The 18,978-nt window shown below is 40.8% G+C and overlaps 1 protein-coding gene across 3 annotated transcripts in view; it reads left to right on the plus strand.

Moving 5' to 3' along the window:
* syt7b (synaptotagmin VIIb) overlaps positions 1–18,978 on the plus strand; it is a 96,071-nt gene that overhangs the window by 40,297 nt on the left and 36,796 nt on the right. For all 3 annotated transcript variants that reach the window (XM_034581629.1, XM_034581632.1, XM_034581630.1), the window contains exons 2-4: positions 7,557–7,660; positions 14,696–14,775; positions 15,952–16,086. In XM_034581629.1, the coding sequence (XP_034437520.1) occupies positions 7,557–7,660; positions 14,696–14,775; positions 15,952–16,086 (319 nt within the window). The remainder of the gene's footprint in view (positions 1–7,556; positions 7,661–14,695; positions 14,776–15,951; positions 16,087–18,978) is intronic.

Genomic DNA, 18,978 nt, shown 5'->3' on the forward strand with positions numbered 1-18,978 from the left:
TTTGGCAGGAGTCTAATAAAGTCTGCTCGCGTGCACTGGGGAATGTATGGTTTCTTGAAAGAGGCCGGTGAAATGGAAAGACTTGACTCGCGCTGAACGATATGAATGCAGGAGGGATTTGACGCCTTCATGTCTCATTCAAAAAAAAAGGTGGAAAATACCTCATTGCAATCATGTCTTTCCACAGTGTATGGCACCCTCTAGCCATGTCGCATGGTATTAAGGTATTCCAGTGCCTCCACTACACATTCACAGTAAGACATTTTACAGCCCACCCACACTGTTGTCACTTAAATAACTCCGGTGCTTTTAATGCAGGTTTGCTTTGTGTTTGTTGTGACTTATTTAGCAATAGGGGACTCGTGACTCCGTCAGACAAATGTGTTGCTCATTCAACAAGTCCTCAAAGAGGAAATGATGAAATGTGATGTTCGTCCGTATGTGGCAGGATCGTTTATCTGTGTCCTTCAAAAAAAAAATGAATCTGGCTTATGCTTTGACAGGTTTGGTAAACATTAGGCACAAAATGACTGATGAATGTAAGATTTAGGGGAAGAACCTGGTCTTTGGTTAAAATATAGCTTTTACTCAGCAGGGTTACACAAAGACTACTCAACCGATTTCTGTCAGATTTTGTGAAGGGGTGGGGCAAGACTCAAAGAAGAGTTTATTACATTTTGGTGCGGATCCAGATTAGGGGGCAGACCCAGGATTATTTTTTTACTTTCTTTAACATTGCGAGTTTGGGCGTTTTTCAACATTTTCATTGATTTCTCAGAATAATTCATGGATCTTGATGAAAACCCATCTGGCATGTTTAGGTGACTGATAGTTATGAGTGTGTGCAATTTGGTGAAGATCCAAATAAAAATCCTGAATATTCTAGTGAATTTAAATATGGTTCATAAGGGGGCTGTTGGGACTTGGCAGAGGTATTGAGTGCCGTTCTATTAATGGTAATATGGTAAGTGGACTGCATTTATATGGCCTTATTGACCACTCAAAGGGCTTTACAGGACAACTCGCAATCTCCCATTCACCCACACATTCATACAGCACTTCTATATGCGGCTCTTTTTCCATCACACCTCACCTAGACACTGCCGGCAGAGCCATCAGGGGCAGTTTGGGATTCAGCGTCTCTGGCTAAGACACTTTAGAACTTGCCATGCAATTCTCCAAACAGAGCCCTCCTGTGTTAAAGTCGGATGTTTTGTTGACCCACCCATTCATTCCTCTATAATCTAATTAGATGTAATCTAACATCTGACTTCCTCCTTTGCTCCTGTCATCATTACTGCATCCACTGGAACATAAATAGGCCATGTGGGGACACTTACTGTAACAACTGCTGCGGTTGTTTTCCTTGGAAGGATGATGGTGCTCGTTGATTGGAGTTGATTGGAGTTGATTGGCGATCTCTATCAGAGATCCACCTTTTTGATTGGTTCCTGCCCTTTTGCTTAACCCTTTTTGTTCAGTCTCTGCAGTTGTTTTCTTAGTTTTGGAACAGATCAGAAAGAAATGTTTTTTCTAGCACTAAGAACAGGAAATTAACCTTTTGTCGTGAATAAGAGGCCCACGGTGTTCTGGGAGAGCCTCCAACTCACAGTAAAGGTCACAAAAAGCTGCTGTTCTGGTGGAACAGGAAGAATTGGCACAGGATCTGACCACTGTTGGCCACAGGTGTCTCGAGCAGCTGCCACTTGTCAGTTAGTTCAAGGTTTTATTTGTTCAGTTTGCACCAAGGCATGGGCTTTTTCAAGGCTTCTTAGTGTATTGATCCTTAAATCTGAGTCTCCTCCACATTTGAAGCCCCCAATCTTGAATAAAGCATTTATTTTGACCATCCAAAGACAAGTGATTTATTGTCAGCTGTAAAAAGATGTATGCTGAAGGCTGTGCTTTAGGGAAAAGCATGGGAAGGAATGAGATCCACTGCAGATTGCCAGTGTTTCTGGACAAAGATTTGTTGAGCTGCTGTGAACAAGGAGTCCTGGGGGAGTTAAGTGAAACATAAGTGGTTGTAGAACTAAAGAATTGATCTGTGTGATCTAACACATCTACTGTCAAGTAGTCAAATAAGGGAGTCAATTTGTTTCCCTGGGTGCAGTATAGTACACTCTACAATGTAATTATCAAGCTAATAGTGAAAGTAATTTTGCAGTTGTTCATGGTAAAATGAAGCAAATAAAGGATTAACCATTTACAGCACATACAATCTTTATAAACAGACTCTGCATGTGAATATGCAGACTCTATGGATGAGCCTTTTGGTTTCCATTTCTAGTTTGACCACTCACGCTTGAGCAGGCTGTGGTTGCTCGCAGGTTAACAGTCCAAGTGGAAAGCAAACAAGGTCAAACACATTGACCGACATGCATCGGCTGTTTGCTTTTAAATTCATCTCCATGAAAGCTGTTAATAGAGATCAGCCAAAATGTCGTCTGGATCTAAAAAACTAAAAAGTGTTACTGTTTGTGTTTTGTGTGGAGAAACATTTGACTCATATGATAAAAGAAAGTAGTTGGACTCTAAACAGTGAATAGAAGACTGCGTCTCGGCCTGGTTATCTGCTGTCGACTCCAGAACCCCCAACATATTGTCCATTGTCCTCATAGGGGAATTGCTCATCAGACAATAGCCAATGGGCTCAGAGATTGCAGTACATGTGACAGAGTGAGTAAGATTGATCCGGATGTCTACTCTACCTGCAGCTTCCTCCCTCCTCTTCACTCCTTCCATGAATTACGATGAGTAAATAATTTAATCCCCAGAGTTAATGAACTATAACCATTTTCAAAAGGCCCCTATCCATGCAACACAGAGTAAAAAAAACAGAAAACAGTCTGTGAGGTTTGTGGTCCTTCAAACAGAGACGTTCTTTTCTCTTCATTCCCCTCTGGTTTTCTGTATAATTGAATCCCCATGTTCCTCCCACCGGTCGCTGCTCTTCTGGCAATGCGTCTGTTGTGCCAGTCAAGGGTCACCTCCCGTGGTGGCGGCCCTCTCCACGATGCGCTGACCTACAGCAAGAGATGCTCCTCTGGAGGTCTCCAGTGACTAATAGTGTTTATTCTCTGTGTCGTGCCGGGTGCCAACACCAGGGGCTGAGTGAGTGGAGCACAAACAGATAAGCACAGTAGGTAGAAGAGAGGAGATGCAGAGAGAGTGAGGGGCACATGTGACAGACAGAGACACTGGTGCTAACCAGAGAAGAGAAGCTCGGGTTGAGTTAGGAAGGGCGGTGAGGAGGAGTGATCATGAGAACTGTTGGAGCTTCACCTTAAGGATTATTACAGTTTATTACAACTTGGTCCTATAATTTTGGCCACGCATCCATTCAGTGTGAGAGAGAGAGAGAGTTTACACCTGTGAGTTAAGGGAGAGAAATATCTGGATCTTTAGTTTGATAGATGCTTCCTTAAAACAGGGTCGGATTTTACACGGTAAAACACGAACGCTGCCTCTTTTGTGGTTTTCATAACCACGGACCTCAGAATCTTCGGAATCCTCCAAGTTCGCAAGCTGTGACCAGTGACTGAGAAAGATGGACGACATGTCAGCTCCTAAAAGTGAAGCCACACCATCTGGATCACCCCTCGATGGTTAGCCGCACTATGAACCCTGCCTCCTCCATGTTAGTGGAAGGGGCATGGATTGCACAAAAAATGTACAGTTTATTTAGTTATCATCACATTGATATATGTTCATTTAAGTTTGATTTATGTTTGATTATATACAGACGGATGAGGTCTTTTTTCAGATGAGCATAACTTGTATAATTACCAGATGAGTCTACATAATGCTGTGTTGACAGGGACCCTGCAGGTAAAGGAAGGTGGCTGACAAGAATAACAATTAACAAGAGGATATTAAGAATGAAGCATCACTCGCCTTCCTGTAATATGAAACAATCTTTGCTTTATGTTTAATGACCAATAATGAATACATGATAACAATAACAATGAATGATGAGTATGTATCAATGCAGTCACTCCAAAGTACACGGAGAGAAGGCGACAGAAAGACGGAGGGAGCGTCTGAGCGACAGCAGCCATACTGCAACCGTCTCTTGTTTATACTTTGAGCCATGGGAGGCACCCAGTGTGATACCAAACACTGCACAGTAGGTGCTGCATCTGGAGCTAATCCACATTCATTAAACCTTCAATGACCTGACGCTACGACATTACACCAGCATTGCATGCACTGTTCAAAGGCGGCAAATCCACACGCCGTAATTGTGTTTTCGAGGGTAAGATGAGCAGCACCATCAAAGTCAGAGCTGACGTTCAGTGCATGGACAGATTAGTGAGGAAAAGTCTTCTTTTTTTTTAGCTAAAGCTAATTCTTGATCTTAGAAGTAGTAGTTTGACAAACAATCCCAACACAAGGTTCTCTTACAAGCTTTTTACAGCTTTTAATCATATCACACCATCATCATTAGCGTACAGAGTTTCCTTCAGGCTCCTTGTTGTGAATTCCCCACGTTACAGAGACTGTATCAAGATGTATCTTTGTGAAATAATGATGAGGCTTCTGTAGGGCTGTTTGCCTCCTTCTCTGTGACACGATATATGTTCCAGAGAGAGTAGATGTGTTCATCTTGGGTTGATTTTCAGAGAGGACATTTCTGACTGATACAGATTCACGGAAATTGTGCAGTGTTCTCTACAAGAGCTGAATGTTGAAACTGGACAACGGACTTGCTGCTGAGCTCCATACAGACGTCACTTTAACATGGGAGAGAATGACCAGCGGGGATGGGTGCTCTCCATGGTGCTGAACTGAACACCTCTCACAGTGGTGTCAGTAGCTGAGAGGGGAAAGAAAACTGCTGAACGGTAATAATATTGTTAACCACATGATGCCGACTCCACCCGGTTTTGCGATGCAATCTGTAGCTGGATATATTATCTGGATAATAACATCTTTACACCTGATATTAATTCTCATTATTTCTGTTCCACACTGTGATTACATCTCAATATGCAAATGGGGCTGAGGAACTAACTGATGATTCCCAGGTCCAGAGAAGTAATGTTTCAGTGTGTTCTACTTATTTCTCCTTAAATGTGGACGAGGTTGTCTGTAGCTTTGCGCGAGGCAGCTGGACATAACTTGTTCTTAAACCCGTTGGGAAGATCTTTGCTGTACAACTGAAATCTGATCACAGTATGAGCCAGGCCATTCTAATTGCAATGTTTTCTGAATACATATACAACTTCAAACAAAAGAAACTTGAAGATAAGCTCCCACTACCTCCTAAAACTTGTTTTCTTTACTAAATGGTTCCGAGAAATGAATAAATGAAACTGGCATGACTGACAAACAAGAACAGCCAGTTTATTCTCTTTATCAAACTTACAAAGATGTCATATTTAGCATTGGCTGGTGTTGTTTCTGGTGTTGTTAATGATGCAGGTCCCAGATTTCCCTTTCAAATTACGTAGATAATCTGTCAGATATGCCACAGAAGAGCAAACACAGAACAAAACTAAAGCAAACGGTGCATTGACGTGATTCCTCATATCTTCTTTTGACAATAAAGATGACAGTCGGTGATATTGCGCACACCTGTTGAAGGTACGTGCACATACTGGTTTTTATCCAGGGAAAGGTTGAATCCACCAGCAACAATGACAACTACATACAAAGGCAAATATAGAGATTGTATTGAGAAACAGAATCACAGGCTTTTCTTGCATGTTCATGATTATCAGTCAGGATTCACCTTGTTGAATGTGGGTGTGACAGGTTATCTGCACTGGGCTGGATATACTAGGTCTTGGTTTGTGTAATATTTTTGCATTTGTATTGGATTAGTGAGTGAAATCATGAAGCTTCCTGCTGATAACACTCCACCAGGTGAAAGTGTGTCCACAGACCGAGGTGGGGCAGCTCTTAAAGGTCTGAAAGGAGTCATTCTTCTTTCCAGCTGGAAACATTATAGCTTCTTCAGCTGCTTCGACAGAGTCGGCTTTCTGTTATTCTGTACACATTGCTCTAAATGCACAAGGAAACACTAATGAGACTCAGACCACTTATCTGTTCACCACTTAAACACATCTGAAAGTGATGCTACCACAACACACCCAGAGCAAGAGGACGTGGGAAGAATTCAATGCTGAGAGCTTTATTGCCAACACATTCTGACATATACCTGATATTTGACTATTTAAAATCAGATACCTCATTAAACCTGCATTGTGTTTTGACGAGGCCGTCTGCGAAAAAGAAACCGACTCTTTGATGATTGAGACTCTGGGGAAAGCTCTGATTTATGAAGTCCGGATTCAGGAAGGTGCAAATGCTCATTTACTGTTAGCTCTGTATATACAATATACATTATTGTATATATTTTGAAGATTGTTCCTTGTGTACTTCAAAAAATGCTTAGAATAAAAAAAAGATCATATCTATTATTAGTATTGTAAGTAAGTGTAAGCGGGCCAATCAGATTTGAGCTGGGGCCAGTTTCCTCCCTGGCCCCGTCCCTGGATCCGCCCCTGGTTTCAGTGTTGCTGGACATTTTCTATAAAGCTGTAGAAGGAGTAGGACGGAGTAATGTGCAATAAAACAGGGAGACTCCAAGTTAGGTCTGTTTGAATCCACCACAATTATGTTGGATAATGTGCTAGAAGTCTTTGTATGAGGAGTGATGGTAATAACTTTAAATAACCTCCAGGAGACATGTGGAAAAACAGTGGTGACAGAGATTAAGTGTCTGGAAAACTTGGTTTAAAAGGTGCATTTAACATCTGAGGGAGATGAGGAGATTAAAAAACATGAGGGAAGAGGGTGGATAGGGACGATTAAGTTAATTAAACTAATCAACTTCCTCTATTTATTGTCCCTATCAAATGTATAAATGTTGAAGGTCCACAGGTCGGGATGAAAAGAGAGAAAATGCGGTTGGATCCATTTTCAGGTAGAGAAAGATGTTTCTGCGAGGACAGGGATGTGGAAGTTATGAGCTCATTGTTTGTCGGGTGTTGTTTTCCCAGCATGCCGCTGCGTTTTGAATTTCTTGGCAGACAAGGTGGCTGACAACTGAATGAGCGGCACAGTTGAGAGGCAGTAATTGAAAGACAGAGAGATGAGGACTAGACGACTCTGGAAGAAGTTCTCATCTGTCAACACAAGAACAAAGTTGCTGAAGGATTTACAAGATAGGAGAAGGAAAGCGGATGCTGGTAATTGCACGGCTTCTGGCCCCGTGATATTATCTCTTCCTGACATGTGTGCATCCCCTATTGATACATGCAGGGAACATGAGGGAGTATGAAGAAATGTCTGCTGCTTTGTCTTTTCCCCTCAGTTTGGTTTTATCTTACTGATGACAGATGCCAGATGACACAGATGAATGGAGGAAGGAAGGAAAGAAAGAAGGAAGCTGATTATAAGCAATTGTTACTGATTAAACCTTTTGTATTTGCTTTAAACTGGGAGTTGCAACAGTGAACTTGAGTTCAAATCTCATGAGGGTAAATGTTAACTGCACTAATACCCTCCTCTCTATGTGTCTCTCTGTCTCTGTCTCTCTCCCTCAGGCTCAGTGTCTCTCAGTGTTTTCCTGGTGTCTGTTGCGTTTGTCGTATGTGCCGTTTGGCTGGTTGCTCTCTGTGGCGTCTGCACCTGGTGTCAACGTAAACTGGTAAGTTCCCGGGCTTATTTTTCACGCACTCCCACAGTCAGCTCAGCTGAGCCGACAACCGACACGTTTCAACATTTCAACACAGCTGGTCTGAGATAAGCGTGCTGCCAAACACTTAAACCAGTAGATGCAGAGGATCATGCAGTTTCCATCAGGAGTGATATTGGTACAGTCGATGAAATGTTAATCGTTTTCTCTGTTGGTTGACTCAGCCAAAATTTGCATAAAATGAATAAATCACTTACTGTCAAGTTGTTATATATCTATCAGGTTGAACTAAAGATTTGAGCTAAATGTCTTGTTGTTTTTTTAAAATGTTTTCGTTCATTTAAGTACATTAAAATGCTCATGTTTGACATAATAACTTATAAAGAATGATTTAACTAAATAACTAATAATACATAATCATTAAGTTATTGTTTTTATTGGACAGATTCTGTCTTCTATACACAGTTTCTAATCTATTTTACCATTTCTTTTTTGTTTGTGACTGACGACGTTTGATTTAATTTAATATTAGTGCTGATATAATGAGTTTTGGAATTGATACTAAAAAACTGTTTAGATTTTAAGTCACTTTGGGCGTCATGAAATTATAAAATACCCATTTTCACTATTTTCTGTATTCAACTAACAGTCATCAATGATTAATTGAATAATCAAGACATTAACTATCTCCTAGATACATAATAAAAATAATAGTAACAAATACCAAAGGCATCTTCTTAAAACCTAATATTCTTTAAACACAACTATCTAAACTCTTAGACATTCAATGATGAACAGAACTCTTGAAATATAAAATAAAGTATAAATTCGGAAAAGGGGGATTTAAACCAGTTTTCTTGACTTTAAAGCTCTTGATATTTGTTGCTAAAGACACATTGAGCTGGTATGAAAAATGTTGTGATTTAATCCTCAGCTCTGTGATGAGGAAAAGTCTCTGATGAAAACACATATATCATCATGTTCTACCTGCTTCTGAATGACACCACAACATTAAAGATAAATCATCCATGTGCGGTCAGTTTTCTGTTGATCACACTGTGACCTTGACTTCCTTGTACACACTGAGTTCCTGCTCCGTGGCGTTGTTACTGCTGAATGATGTGTTGCTTTGTGGTGCTCTCTGGAACCGGAGCCGCAGAGAGTCAGTGTGTTTGGCCGTGACGGTAAACATGATCAGAGACCTTCATGCTCTCTGTAAACATGGCTCTGTGCATCATGGCTTCTTGCCTCCAGTGCCATGCTAATGATTCATATGCTAATGAGCATCACTCAGAGCCACTGGCTCCAGCTGGAGAAACTGTAATTCCTTCTACACATTCTGATCCGGTGGCATTTCGTACCATTCGCCCTGCTTTCCTACCTCCCTTCCTCGCCTTTGTCCCGCTCCCTCATCCCTGTCTGTCTGTCTGTCCGTCTGTCTGTCTGTCTCTCTGTCTGTCCGTCTATTTGTGTGCTGCAGATTTTAAAAAACATGACAGACGTAACCAAATTTGAATCGTGAAAACTCGCACACTTTATGATCCAGTCGAGATGCAGGAACACACACTTGCAGTTTGACGAGAGAGATTTGGAAACTCACAGAAACTTGTATGATCAAACGTAATTTCAGAATAAAACCAAACATGGAGGCGTATCCGCCGGCATCGTCTGCTTGTTGTTCTGGCTTGTGTAGTGTTGTGCACAAACAACAGGACAAATTAAACAAGCACTCACACTGTTGCCACAATTCTGCAAGTTTGTCGTCCTCTCCTGTTTTCCACCTGGCACGGGAACAAACAGTCTTATTTACGCTGTAGGCAGCCATGTGTGGCTCTAAAAACAAGGACACAACATACGGCTTGTGATGCTTCCAGGTGAGCTGGCTTTCATTAGAGGTTTCAGCTCACTCACCCAAAGTGCTGTTTGCTCCTCACACAATCTGAGGAGACTCCGACATTGGTGCCTTTAAGATTATGTCTGTAAACAACCTCACAATTCAAAATCATTTGACCAGATCAACCAGTCTTTTCTCAGAAGGGATGAATCTGACCAGAAACCAGGTCGAAGGGAGCAGTGAGAAAAAACAAAATTACATAATTTTCTATATACGGTAGCATTTACAATCACCTACTAGATTAATAAAGTATGTTAAGTTATTGATTTATTGATATTTGCTTTGTGTATTTGTCCCTCTGTCACTTTATCTCCGTGTCCTAAAACGTCACTGATTTCTCTATCCAGAGTTGTCCCTCTCCTTCTCTGCCGCCACCGTGGATTCCCCTTCACAGTCCTTGTCTCTTCTCTATCGTGCCCTTCATTATCTTTTCTTTGTCTTGTGTGTCCCAGGTTAAATAATAAACACCAACAGATAAACTTAGATCTATGTCATTGTTAGATGATGAAAAAGTAAGCAATAATAACTAGTGATTATTTTCATCACAAACAAATCTGCTGATTATTTTTCCCCGTGAAATTGTTGTGGCTGTAAAATATCAAAAAAACGGTGAAAATTTTCCATCACAGTTTGCCAGAACATCAGGGGGCATTTCCATATTGTTTGTTTTGTCTGATTAACGGCACAAAACAAATTTATAATCATACGGGGGAAAACGTGACCAATTCACACATTAGAGAAGCAAATATTTGGCATTTTTGCTATAAAAAAAAAAACGTAATCAACTTATCATTTAAGTGTCAATAGATTTTTAGACAATCAATTAAACAATTCATCGACTTGTTGCTTCAGCTTTAGTAAATAACCCCCTTTTTTTTGTGGGTGTATAAGCTATTCTAGAGAAAGGTATTGTTTTGGGGGTTTTAAATATGAATTTGTGACAAATGTATCACAACAACAGGCAGTTCAGTCAGACAACGCACGTTCCAATGTTTATTGCAGCAGTAGAACAGGTTTAGTGTTTGGCGTCTAGGCTCCAACTTAATCTCTCCCCCATATGATCACAGGAATGATGGGAGTGATGAGCAAATACTTGTAACCCCCCCATCTGAGCCTACAGGTGAATGCTGGGGTGGTGGAGGGGCTGAAGCAACTGGTAGCAATACTGCAGCAGCAGTGCGAGCAAAGGGGATGATGGGAAATTTCTCTCTGCTTAAATAGACTACCTGATAAGGTGGGTGTGTATTATAGATGGTTGTGGAGAGAGAGGTAAGTCACATGATTGGAGCAGCGCAGCTCGAGTTGGCTGCCTGAACTAGCTCGCAGGCGTCGCTCCATTTGTCAAAAAAATTATGCAGAATGTTTTCAAGGAGAAAAATACAAATATTAAGAGACAGTGTTTCCAGAGATAGACACAAACTAGTCCAATTAGTTTGACAGAAATGAAAAAGGGCAATCTTGAGTATCATTGCAAGAAAACTGGACAAGTAACAAGAGTAAAAGGTCTCTGTTAAAGTAAACGCTTTACAGTGGAGTTTGGTATCAAACCAGCTGCTTCCATGAAACATGAGACATGTTTGTGTCGATTTGTTTTTTTACGCTTGTCGACGAGGGAAGGGGGGGGGGGAGTGAGAGAACAGAAACAGCCACAGAGGCCGACTGACAGGCAGGAGGAGAAGGCACTGCTGAACATCCATGTGTGAGGAGGCTCCAGAGGAAAGCAGGACTACCTCGCTCCGTACAGGGAGCCCTCTTCTGCTTCTCTGACATCTGCAGCATCTCATGTGGCGTCTTTAACTTCCTCTGCAAAGCCTTACCGCCGCCGTTATCCTGGAATCTGTTTCAAACCTCCTCCCGTCTTTGTTTTTTACTCGCCTCTCCACTTTGTCGTCATACTCAGTTGCTCCTGTTATCCCCGTCCCCTCGCTCCTCCGTTCGGTTTCTCGCATCCTCCCACACTCTCTCAACATTGTACCTTCTCCACCCTCTCCTCGCCAGCCTCCTGAAGATTTTATCATTCTGTTTAATGATAGATGAGCTGCACTTGATAGCATATTCTCTACTGCTAGAAATCCATCCTTCTCTGATCCACAGAATCTAATATTATTCTGTCCTCTGTGTATGCACTGCACAGTTTGTGTGTGTGTGTGTGTCTACAGTGTTGTGGCGTAATGTAAGCTCACGCCGAGCCTCCAGCTTTGCTCTGTATTGAAAAGGTTTGTGCCGAGCTGGACATACGAGATGCGGCGTGTTAAATAATAGAGTGTATTGTGGATGCATTAGACACACAGCAGGATGCATAAAGAGGTCACCTGTCTGCAGGACCCTAAAAGCTGTATTCAGATAAACATTCCGCTCCGGGCTGCAGGCTGCTTCAAATCATTTACTCAGTGCAAATAACACATTCATCATAGAGTGTAAAATTCAACTACATCTTTCTCAACTAAGAAGACATCTTCTAGTCTGATTTAAAAATATATATATATATCTGTCATGTAAAAATAAACATGAGCTTTAACAATTAACATTTATTTTCCCTTTAAGCATTTTACACAGAGCAGGAAATGCAGAGAACTGAAAATTGGAGAAGTTATAGAAACTTAAAGCAACCAACTGTATTTCTGATGCATCTATGTTTGTTATTTATCATGTCACATCTCTTGTGTCAAGCTCAGCACAAACATCTTTAATGCAATGTGTTTCTAAAAAGAACCATCTCGGTGGGTGGATAGAGTAGCTGCTCTTCTCCAGCAAAGGTTTGAAGTAGCTTGTCAGTGTAACGCTCAGAAAAACAGGGATGCTAGTATCAACAGTGCAGCATCAGCAAACCTGTTCACCCGTCCACACCGGGGGAAAACACACAACTGCTCCATGAGTGCACGGCACAGGATAACCAAGTCCTCAGGTCAGGAGCAGGCACTTTACATCACTGCTTAATCCGCTGTGCAAAGCTCTACTTTGAAATTCAGAAGAAAATAAAGATATAAAATCAATAGAAAAAACAATCAGGCACTTACAACTCATCTAAAAATCAGCTGCAAGAGTTTTAACCAAATTTAAAGAGACTGCCCACAGCATCACTGATTTTAAATCTCTACACTTGCTGCCACAGGACTGATTTTACTGCTCATTTTAAAATCTCTGAGTGAAGCTGCTCCCATAACATGTTAGTCCAACTTAACCCTGTGAGACCCCTGAGATCCCTGGGGTCTGCTTGTGGTGCCCAGAGTCAAATCTGAACCTGGAGAAGCAGCTTTGAGTCACTGTACAACACAGAGCTGGAACCAACTGCCTGATGATCTCAGGAAGGCTCCATCATTAAAACCAGGTTGAAAACTTTTTTAATTAATTCACAATTGCCTTTAACCAAGCTATTTTATGAGCTTTGTATTTCATTATATTTTTATTTTATTGCTCTACACAATTCTTTCTATTATTAATTTTCCTACTCAATTAATTTTTTTATTTTGATTCAGATTTATCCGTTTTATTTACTTTACCTCCTTTAATCTTTTTTTCATCTTTTATTCAACTCCTTTCAACCTTTTATTTTGCTCTAAATTTGAAACTGTGCTTTCAGATTTTAAATTGTTTTCTTTTGATTTGTCTCTTTGTTGTTTTTCAACGTCCCTGTACAGCACGTGGAATCTACCTCCCAGTATGAAAGGTGCTTTATAATCGATCGGTTCCCATTGAAGTCCGGGTTGGATAATGAAAGTCCGGATAAAGTAGCCAATACACCTGAACTGTTTGCAAACAAGACTTATTTTAATGAAGTATTTGAACTTCTTTTATTTTTTCTTTCATATTTGTAATGTAACACTGTAATTGTATTATCTCTCTACGATGTAGAAAAATATGTACAAAGATGCCCTATGGGGAAAAAACTGAAATGCAAACAAGGCATTACAGGCAGTGGAGAGAGGGACTCTTCTCTGTGAAACTACAGTTTTCTTTTACGTCTGGTTTTCTTTCACAGCAGGATAGAAAATAAAGAGACCGTGTCTTTTTAGTGAGGATTTTACGACTCCTGTGCTCTTCATCTCCTTGTTGTGAGGTCGGGGCGGGAAAACATTATATATGAGTAAAGAGTCCATGTGACTCAACTGGAAAGAGCTCAGCGTTATCACCCTCAAGAGTTCAATAGGGTTCAATAAAAGTAAGTAGTAAAAAAAGGGAAATCAGCTGTACTCTGTTTTCTCAGATTTTTGCCAATTCGGAGCTTTCGTTGTTTCCGTCACCTTAAACTGGATTGATACTTCACACCAGTGTTTACAGGCGGTCCTGCCCGCAGACACCCACACCATTTTGATTTATAGTTCTGCATCTGATTTCAAACGCTGATGACAACACCGACACGCGAGAGGAATGTGCATGATCAGACCATGTTCTCCTTCATCTAACGGCACTTTTATCTTGGACTTTTTTTATGCTTTGAGATAAAAAGCTTCTTTTTTTTTTTTTTTACTGAATTTACTGTATCAACAATCTCTAAACGGCTCAGGAACCTTTCAGGAGAAGACAGCCCCAGCTCTCCAATACTGTTCCTGCCGTCTCTATATGATACCATTTGTATGTTTAGTTTAATTCTGAGGACGAGCACATCAGCTCCAGCGTGTTCTGCAACACAGTGGTTATGTGCATACACTCTGTACCCGAGCCATAAACCTTTAACACACAGCTATAAATACAGTCTGTGCAGGTGTGATAAACCAGGATGTGCAGCTCCTTAGGTTTTCATAAATGTTCAGCTTTACTCGTTTTGAATTCTTGCATTTGTTAAAGTTCTGTGTGGAATCGGATGTAAAGCTTCCAGTGCTTTGTGTTTGTGAATGGGGTCTACCTGTTTGTGTGCAAAGATATGTTTGTGCCTGTGTCATGCATGGGAGAGTGTGTTTTTGCATCTCATTGCGGTTAAGTGGTCCCTCGTCACGTCTCCAAGCCGGCTGCCGTCCTGGCATCAAACCAATTTGTTGCTCTTCCCTCATTCATCATATTTTACGACACGTGTTGGAAACCTGACGGCGTTCTAAAGCCTCCATAATGAGCACTTCAGTTGCAAAACTGCTTTTCGTAAACAGCGATCAAGACACGAATTTAAGATCCTTCTCCCCCTCTCCATCACTGTCTGTCTCCCTCTTGTCTCGTTGCAGGGGAAGAGGAATAAGCCCTGGGTGGAGGCTGCAAGCTCTCCAGAGTCTGTGCGAGGTCGAGGGGAAAATAAAGCCATCAAGTAGGTGTCAAGAAGGGTTGTAGATGGTGGCGTATGGAAATGATCCATGATGTGGTGATATTAGTATCGGACTTTAACAGCCATCCCTGATCAGAAAACTAATCTTGCAGATTTGCTACATGGTCTGATGTTCATCCTAGAATGATGCCCTCGAGACTGGGTTCTATGTGATATTTGTCATTGATTAAACGTGTTTAATCTGAAAACTTCTCAACAACACAGTGTAGAAATGTCACTTATATATTCTGTTTTATGTAAATCAGATGTTGGGTTTATTGATATATCTTACTTAAACCTTAAAGTGACAGAATTAAATCCAGATCAGTCCAGAATACACAAGACGTCCGGCATTGAATGACACAGCTAACGATTTGTTCATCTCATTTGTTCCTATTTCACATATTGTTCATGTCCAATGTTGTTTGTTTAATGCTGACTTTTCTTTCTCCTCTGTTTTATATCACCCCATACAGCATGATAAAAAAAAATGCTGTATTTAATGGATGTTTTATCAATCACCAATATTAATGCTGTCATGTTTTTGAACATGTCAATTATCAACGTTCCTCTTTCTTTACTAAATCTTAAATTTTGCAGTGTTGAATGTTCCCTGTAAATGTTATAAAAAAATAGTAAATAATAATAAATTTTAAAAAACAAGATAACATTAAGTTCTTATCTGTAAATTAATAAAATATATATAGAACATATATTATTCAATAGTTTAATGGTCTTGAATGTTAAATTACATTGAATTCAATGTCAAAATACAAAAATACACATCCTATTGCTGATTGTAAATGTTTGTGGTTGTATCTGTACCTAAAATAAATCTCTATTGAATTATGGTTTTCTACAAAAATTTGACGGTAAGTGTTTGGGAACTTTTACTGCCGTACCTGGAGTTGTTTACTGTTTCCAACTCATTTCTTATGAACTAAATAATTCAGTGTCCACGTTGATGCACCATTGAACAATACAACTATACTGACATTGAAATTATTACTTTTCCTTCATTTATCAACACTCTGACTTTTACGTTTATGAGCAAATGTACTAACTTTGTTCTTTTTTATGCTGGTTTCTCTCTTTCCTGTCCCTCAGCTCTTATAACTGTCTTTGATCGTCTGCTGCTTTTTACCCGTCTCACCTCTGTCTCTGTCTCTCTGGCTACAGTGATCTAGACAGAGACTTTTGGAATAACAATGACAGCAGCAATGTGCAACAGAGATGGAGCTCCTACCCGCCCAAGGAGTTCCTCTTAAACATGTCTCCCTATGCCCCGTACGGAGACCCTCGCCTCACACCCAAGTGAGTCTCACTCATGGCTGGTAAGGGACCCCTCTATCAGGGCAGGGCTGTAGTGAACAGGGGCTCGTCTTGAAAGACATCGTGAAATTGGACGTTATTAGCAAGGTAAAGGATTTCTGCTTGCTAAAATTGGTGCAATTGGCCATTGCTGTACCTGAAATATAACACAGAAATACTAACAATTTATCAACACACCTCTCTGATTAGTGGAAAGGTCACATTTAGTAATCCATAAGGAGGCAGAAAAACTCATTTTGTTACACTATCTGTCCACACGTCTTTTTACAGAAGGCTCCTCTCAGCCCTGGTAATCCTCATGTTTTTGCAGTCAGGCATGTCCTCAGCGAGGTGGTGTTTAGTATGCACTGCTGGCCATGCAGCACCTGATAGAGATGTGTCTAACAAAAGGCATACACAATGAGTTCACACGTCCAAACTGAAAACACAAATCAGGCTTTAAATCACGAGAGAAGATTACACAGAGAATTGAAACGACGCCTCCTTTTTGTAAATGCTACCTGGATGTTAAAGTAAAACCTGAAAACAGAAAAATACATGAGGAAAATAACATTTTATTATTTATTGTTATGTTATTTTGACAGTGCACACGTTGCAAAAACTGCAAAAGTTTAATAGCTCCGTTCCCTGCAGCCCTGCTTGCCTCATCTCACCCTCTTACCTCTCACCTGCAGCCCATGGGGTGTTACCATGGAGACAGTCAAACCCTCAGAGAGCAGATCACAGTGTTTCACCTGAACCCTCTTCCCCTTCTCACAATGCAGCCTTTCAACTCCAAATATTCACATCTGCTCCTCAGGATATTGTAGCAGACTCGACTTGAACATACACACTTACACAAGTCATTAAGGTTTCCACACAGGTTTGACTGTTGTTGGCTTTCCTGATTGTTTCATATATATTTGTATGGTTTCATTTGTGTATACCAGTAGCTTTCTGGTGTAGAGTTACATGAGAAGATCAACACCAGTCTCATACAGTATGTTTCATCAAATATGCTGTTGTGCTTAGTTTACAATAAAGACTGGAAACAGGAAAAACAGCCAGGCTGGATCGGTCCAGAGGTGTCAACATCTGCCTACTCACACCTCTAAACCAATGACTGTATATAAGAGGGATGACACGTCTCCACTTTCTCCCACTATTCAGTAATGAACGCAGCCATAGTCTGCGCAGTAACAATCGAGGGATCGAGCCGTGCAAGTGCCACTGATACATTTGCTAAATCAATCGTGAGCCAGTCTGTGCTGTCAATGATGAAGATTCACTTTGTTTTCATCGCATCAAATGACTAATTAAGACCAAATTTATCAAACAAACACCTCTTGGACACATCAGTGTCACATGAACGACAGAAACCATCTTTGAGAATAAATTATTTGAAGTTTACTTGGACTTTTCAGTTTGATCTGACACGCTTGGTGGGGATCGACACGCTCTGGCTTTACTTTTAGGGAACCGTTATGCCCTCCATCTATATATAGAGTCTATGCCTTACACTCACTGATTGACACCTTATATCTAATATTTGTTTAATTTTTACAAACATTTTGAATTCCTATTTGAGAGCAATAGCCAGGCAACTATGGAGACACCAGAAAGATACTACACCTGGCCAGGAAATAGTCCAACATACAGCAGTAAATGATTGTTTTTCATACAGATCGAGCCAACAACACTCCACCTGCTGATTAAGAAGTGTTGCTTGGTGGATTACCTTTAAATATTTGTTGTGATACGTTTCCAGTCAGTATGCTAAGCTAAGCTAAGCAGCAACTGGCGTTATCTTCATATTTAACAGTCAGTCATGTTACTGGTGTGAATCTTCTCATCCAACTCTCCACCAGAATGTGCGAAATGACTGCTCCCAAAAAGTGAAGCCAAAACCTCACAATTGTCCCCTGGTGGCTAGCTGCATATAGGTCATGAACCCCATCTTCTCATCTTCTTAAATAAGGTTAATATGGTTTCTGTCCTCTAGGCAGTTTTTATCACAGCGATGTGTCGAGTGGTCAAATTTCCAATAAGATTGTTTTTAATTAGTTATTTGATTAGTTAACATCATGATTGACAGCAGAGACTGACTCCTCATTGGTCAAGTGCATGTATCAGTGGGACCTTGACATCGTTGCTCCACTCAACGATCACTACTGCGCAGACTCTGGCTCCAAATGACATCACCACCCCCAAGATGGCAGCACCCAACTCCGGGATATTTTGGCTTCACTTTCATGCAGTAGTAAGAAGTGGAGAGACGTCCTCCATCATTATTTGCAGTCTGTGGTCCAACTGTTCCTTCAATGGGGAGGTGTCTGTCTCTCTTTTTGTCACAGTTTTTAATGTGAATGTCCAGTCGCTCTGTGTTATTATTCCTGTCACCTCTTCCTCCACTCACTCATTGTTTTCTGCTCATTCATTATCACTATTCCCACCATCCCTCATGGTCCTGTAAGGCTGCCTGATAGCCCCCCCGAGTCTAGTCCACTGAGCCCTGCTCCAAAAAAATTGTGCGAGCCATCCTTTGTGTACAGTGCTACAATTAAGTGTTACAATGGTAAAATGTCTGTTTCATATCAACCTCTGATCCATCACTTGGATGCATCTCACACGTCACTGAGGCATTTCGTGAACCTGTTCAGTCGTATCCTCTCCAATTACATCTTACTCAACTCTTTCAGAACCACAGAGAGATCGATTACTCTCAATCTGTGCAGTGGCGCTGAAACTATTGTAAAATCAGTGAGCAGCAACGATTGTTGTGATTGTGTTGCATTATACTTTTGACATATTATTTAAATGGCATTTAATAGGCAGATGATAGCGGCATTTCTGATATATGTGATAGCAGATAAGAGAGAGTTACTTGTTATTGTG

The sequence above is a fragment of the Hippoglossus hippoglossus genome, chromosome 3, assembly GCF_009819705.1.
Source record: "Hippoglossus hippoglossus isolate fHipHip1 chromosome 3, fHipHip1.pri, whole genome shotgun sequence".
NCBI classification, from domain to species: domain Eukaryota; kingdom Metazoa; phylum Chordata; class Actinopteri; order Pleuronectiformes; family Pleuronectidae; genus Hippoglossus; species Hippoglossus hippoglossus.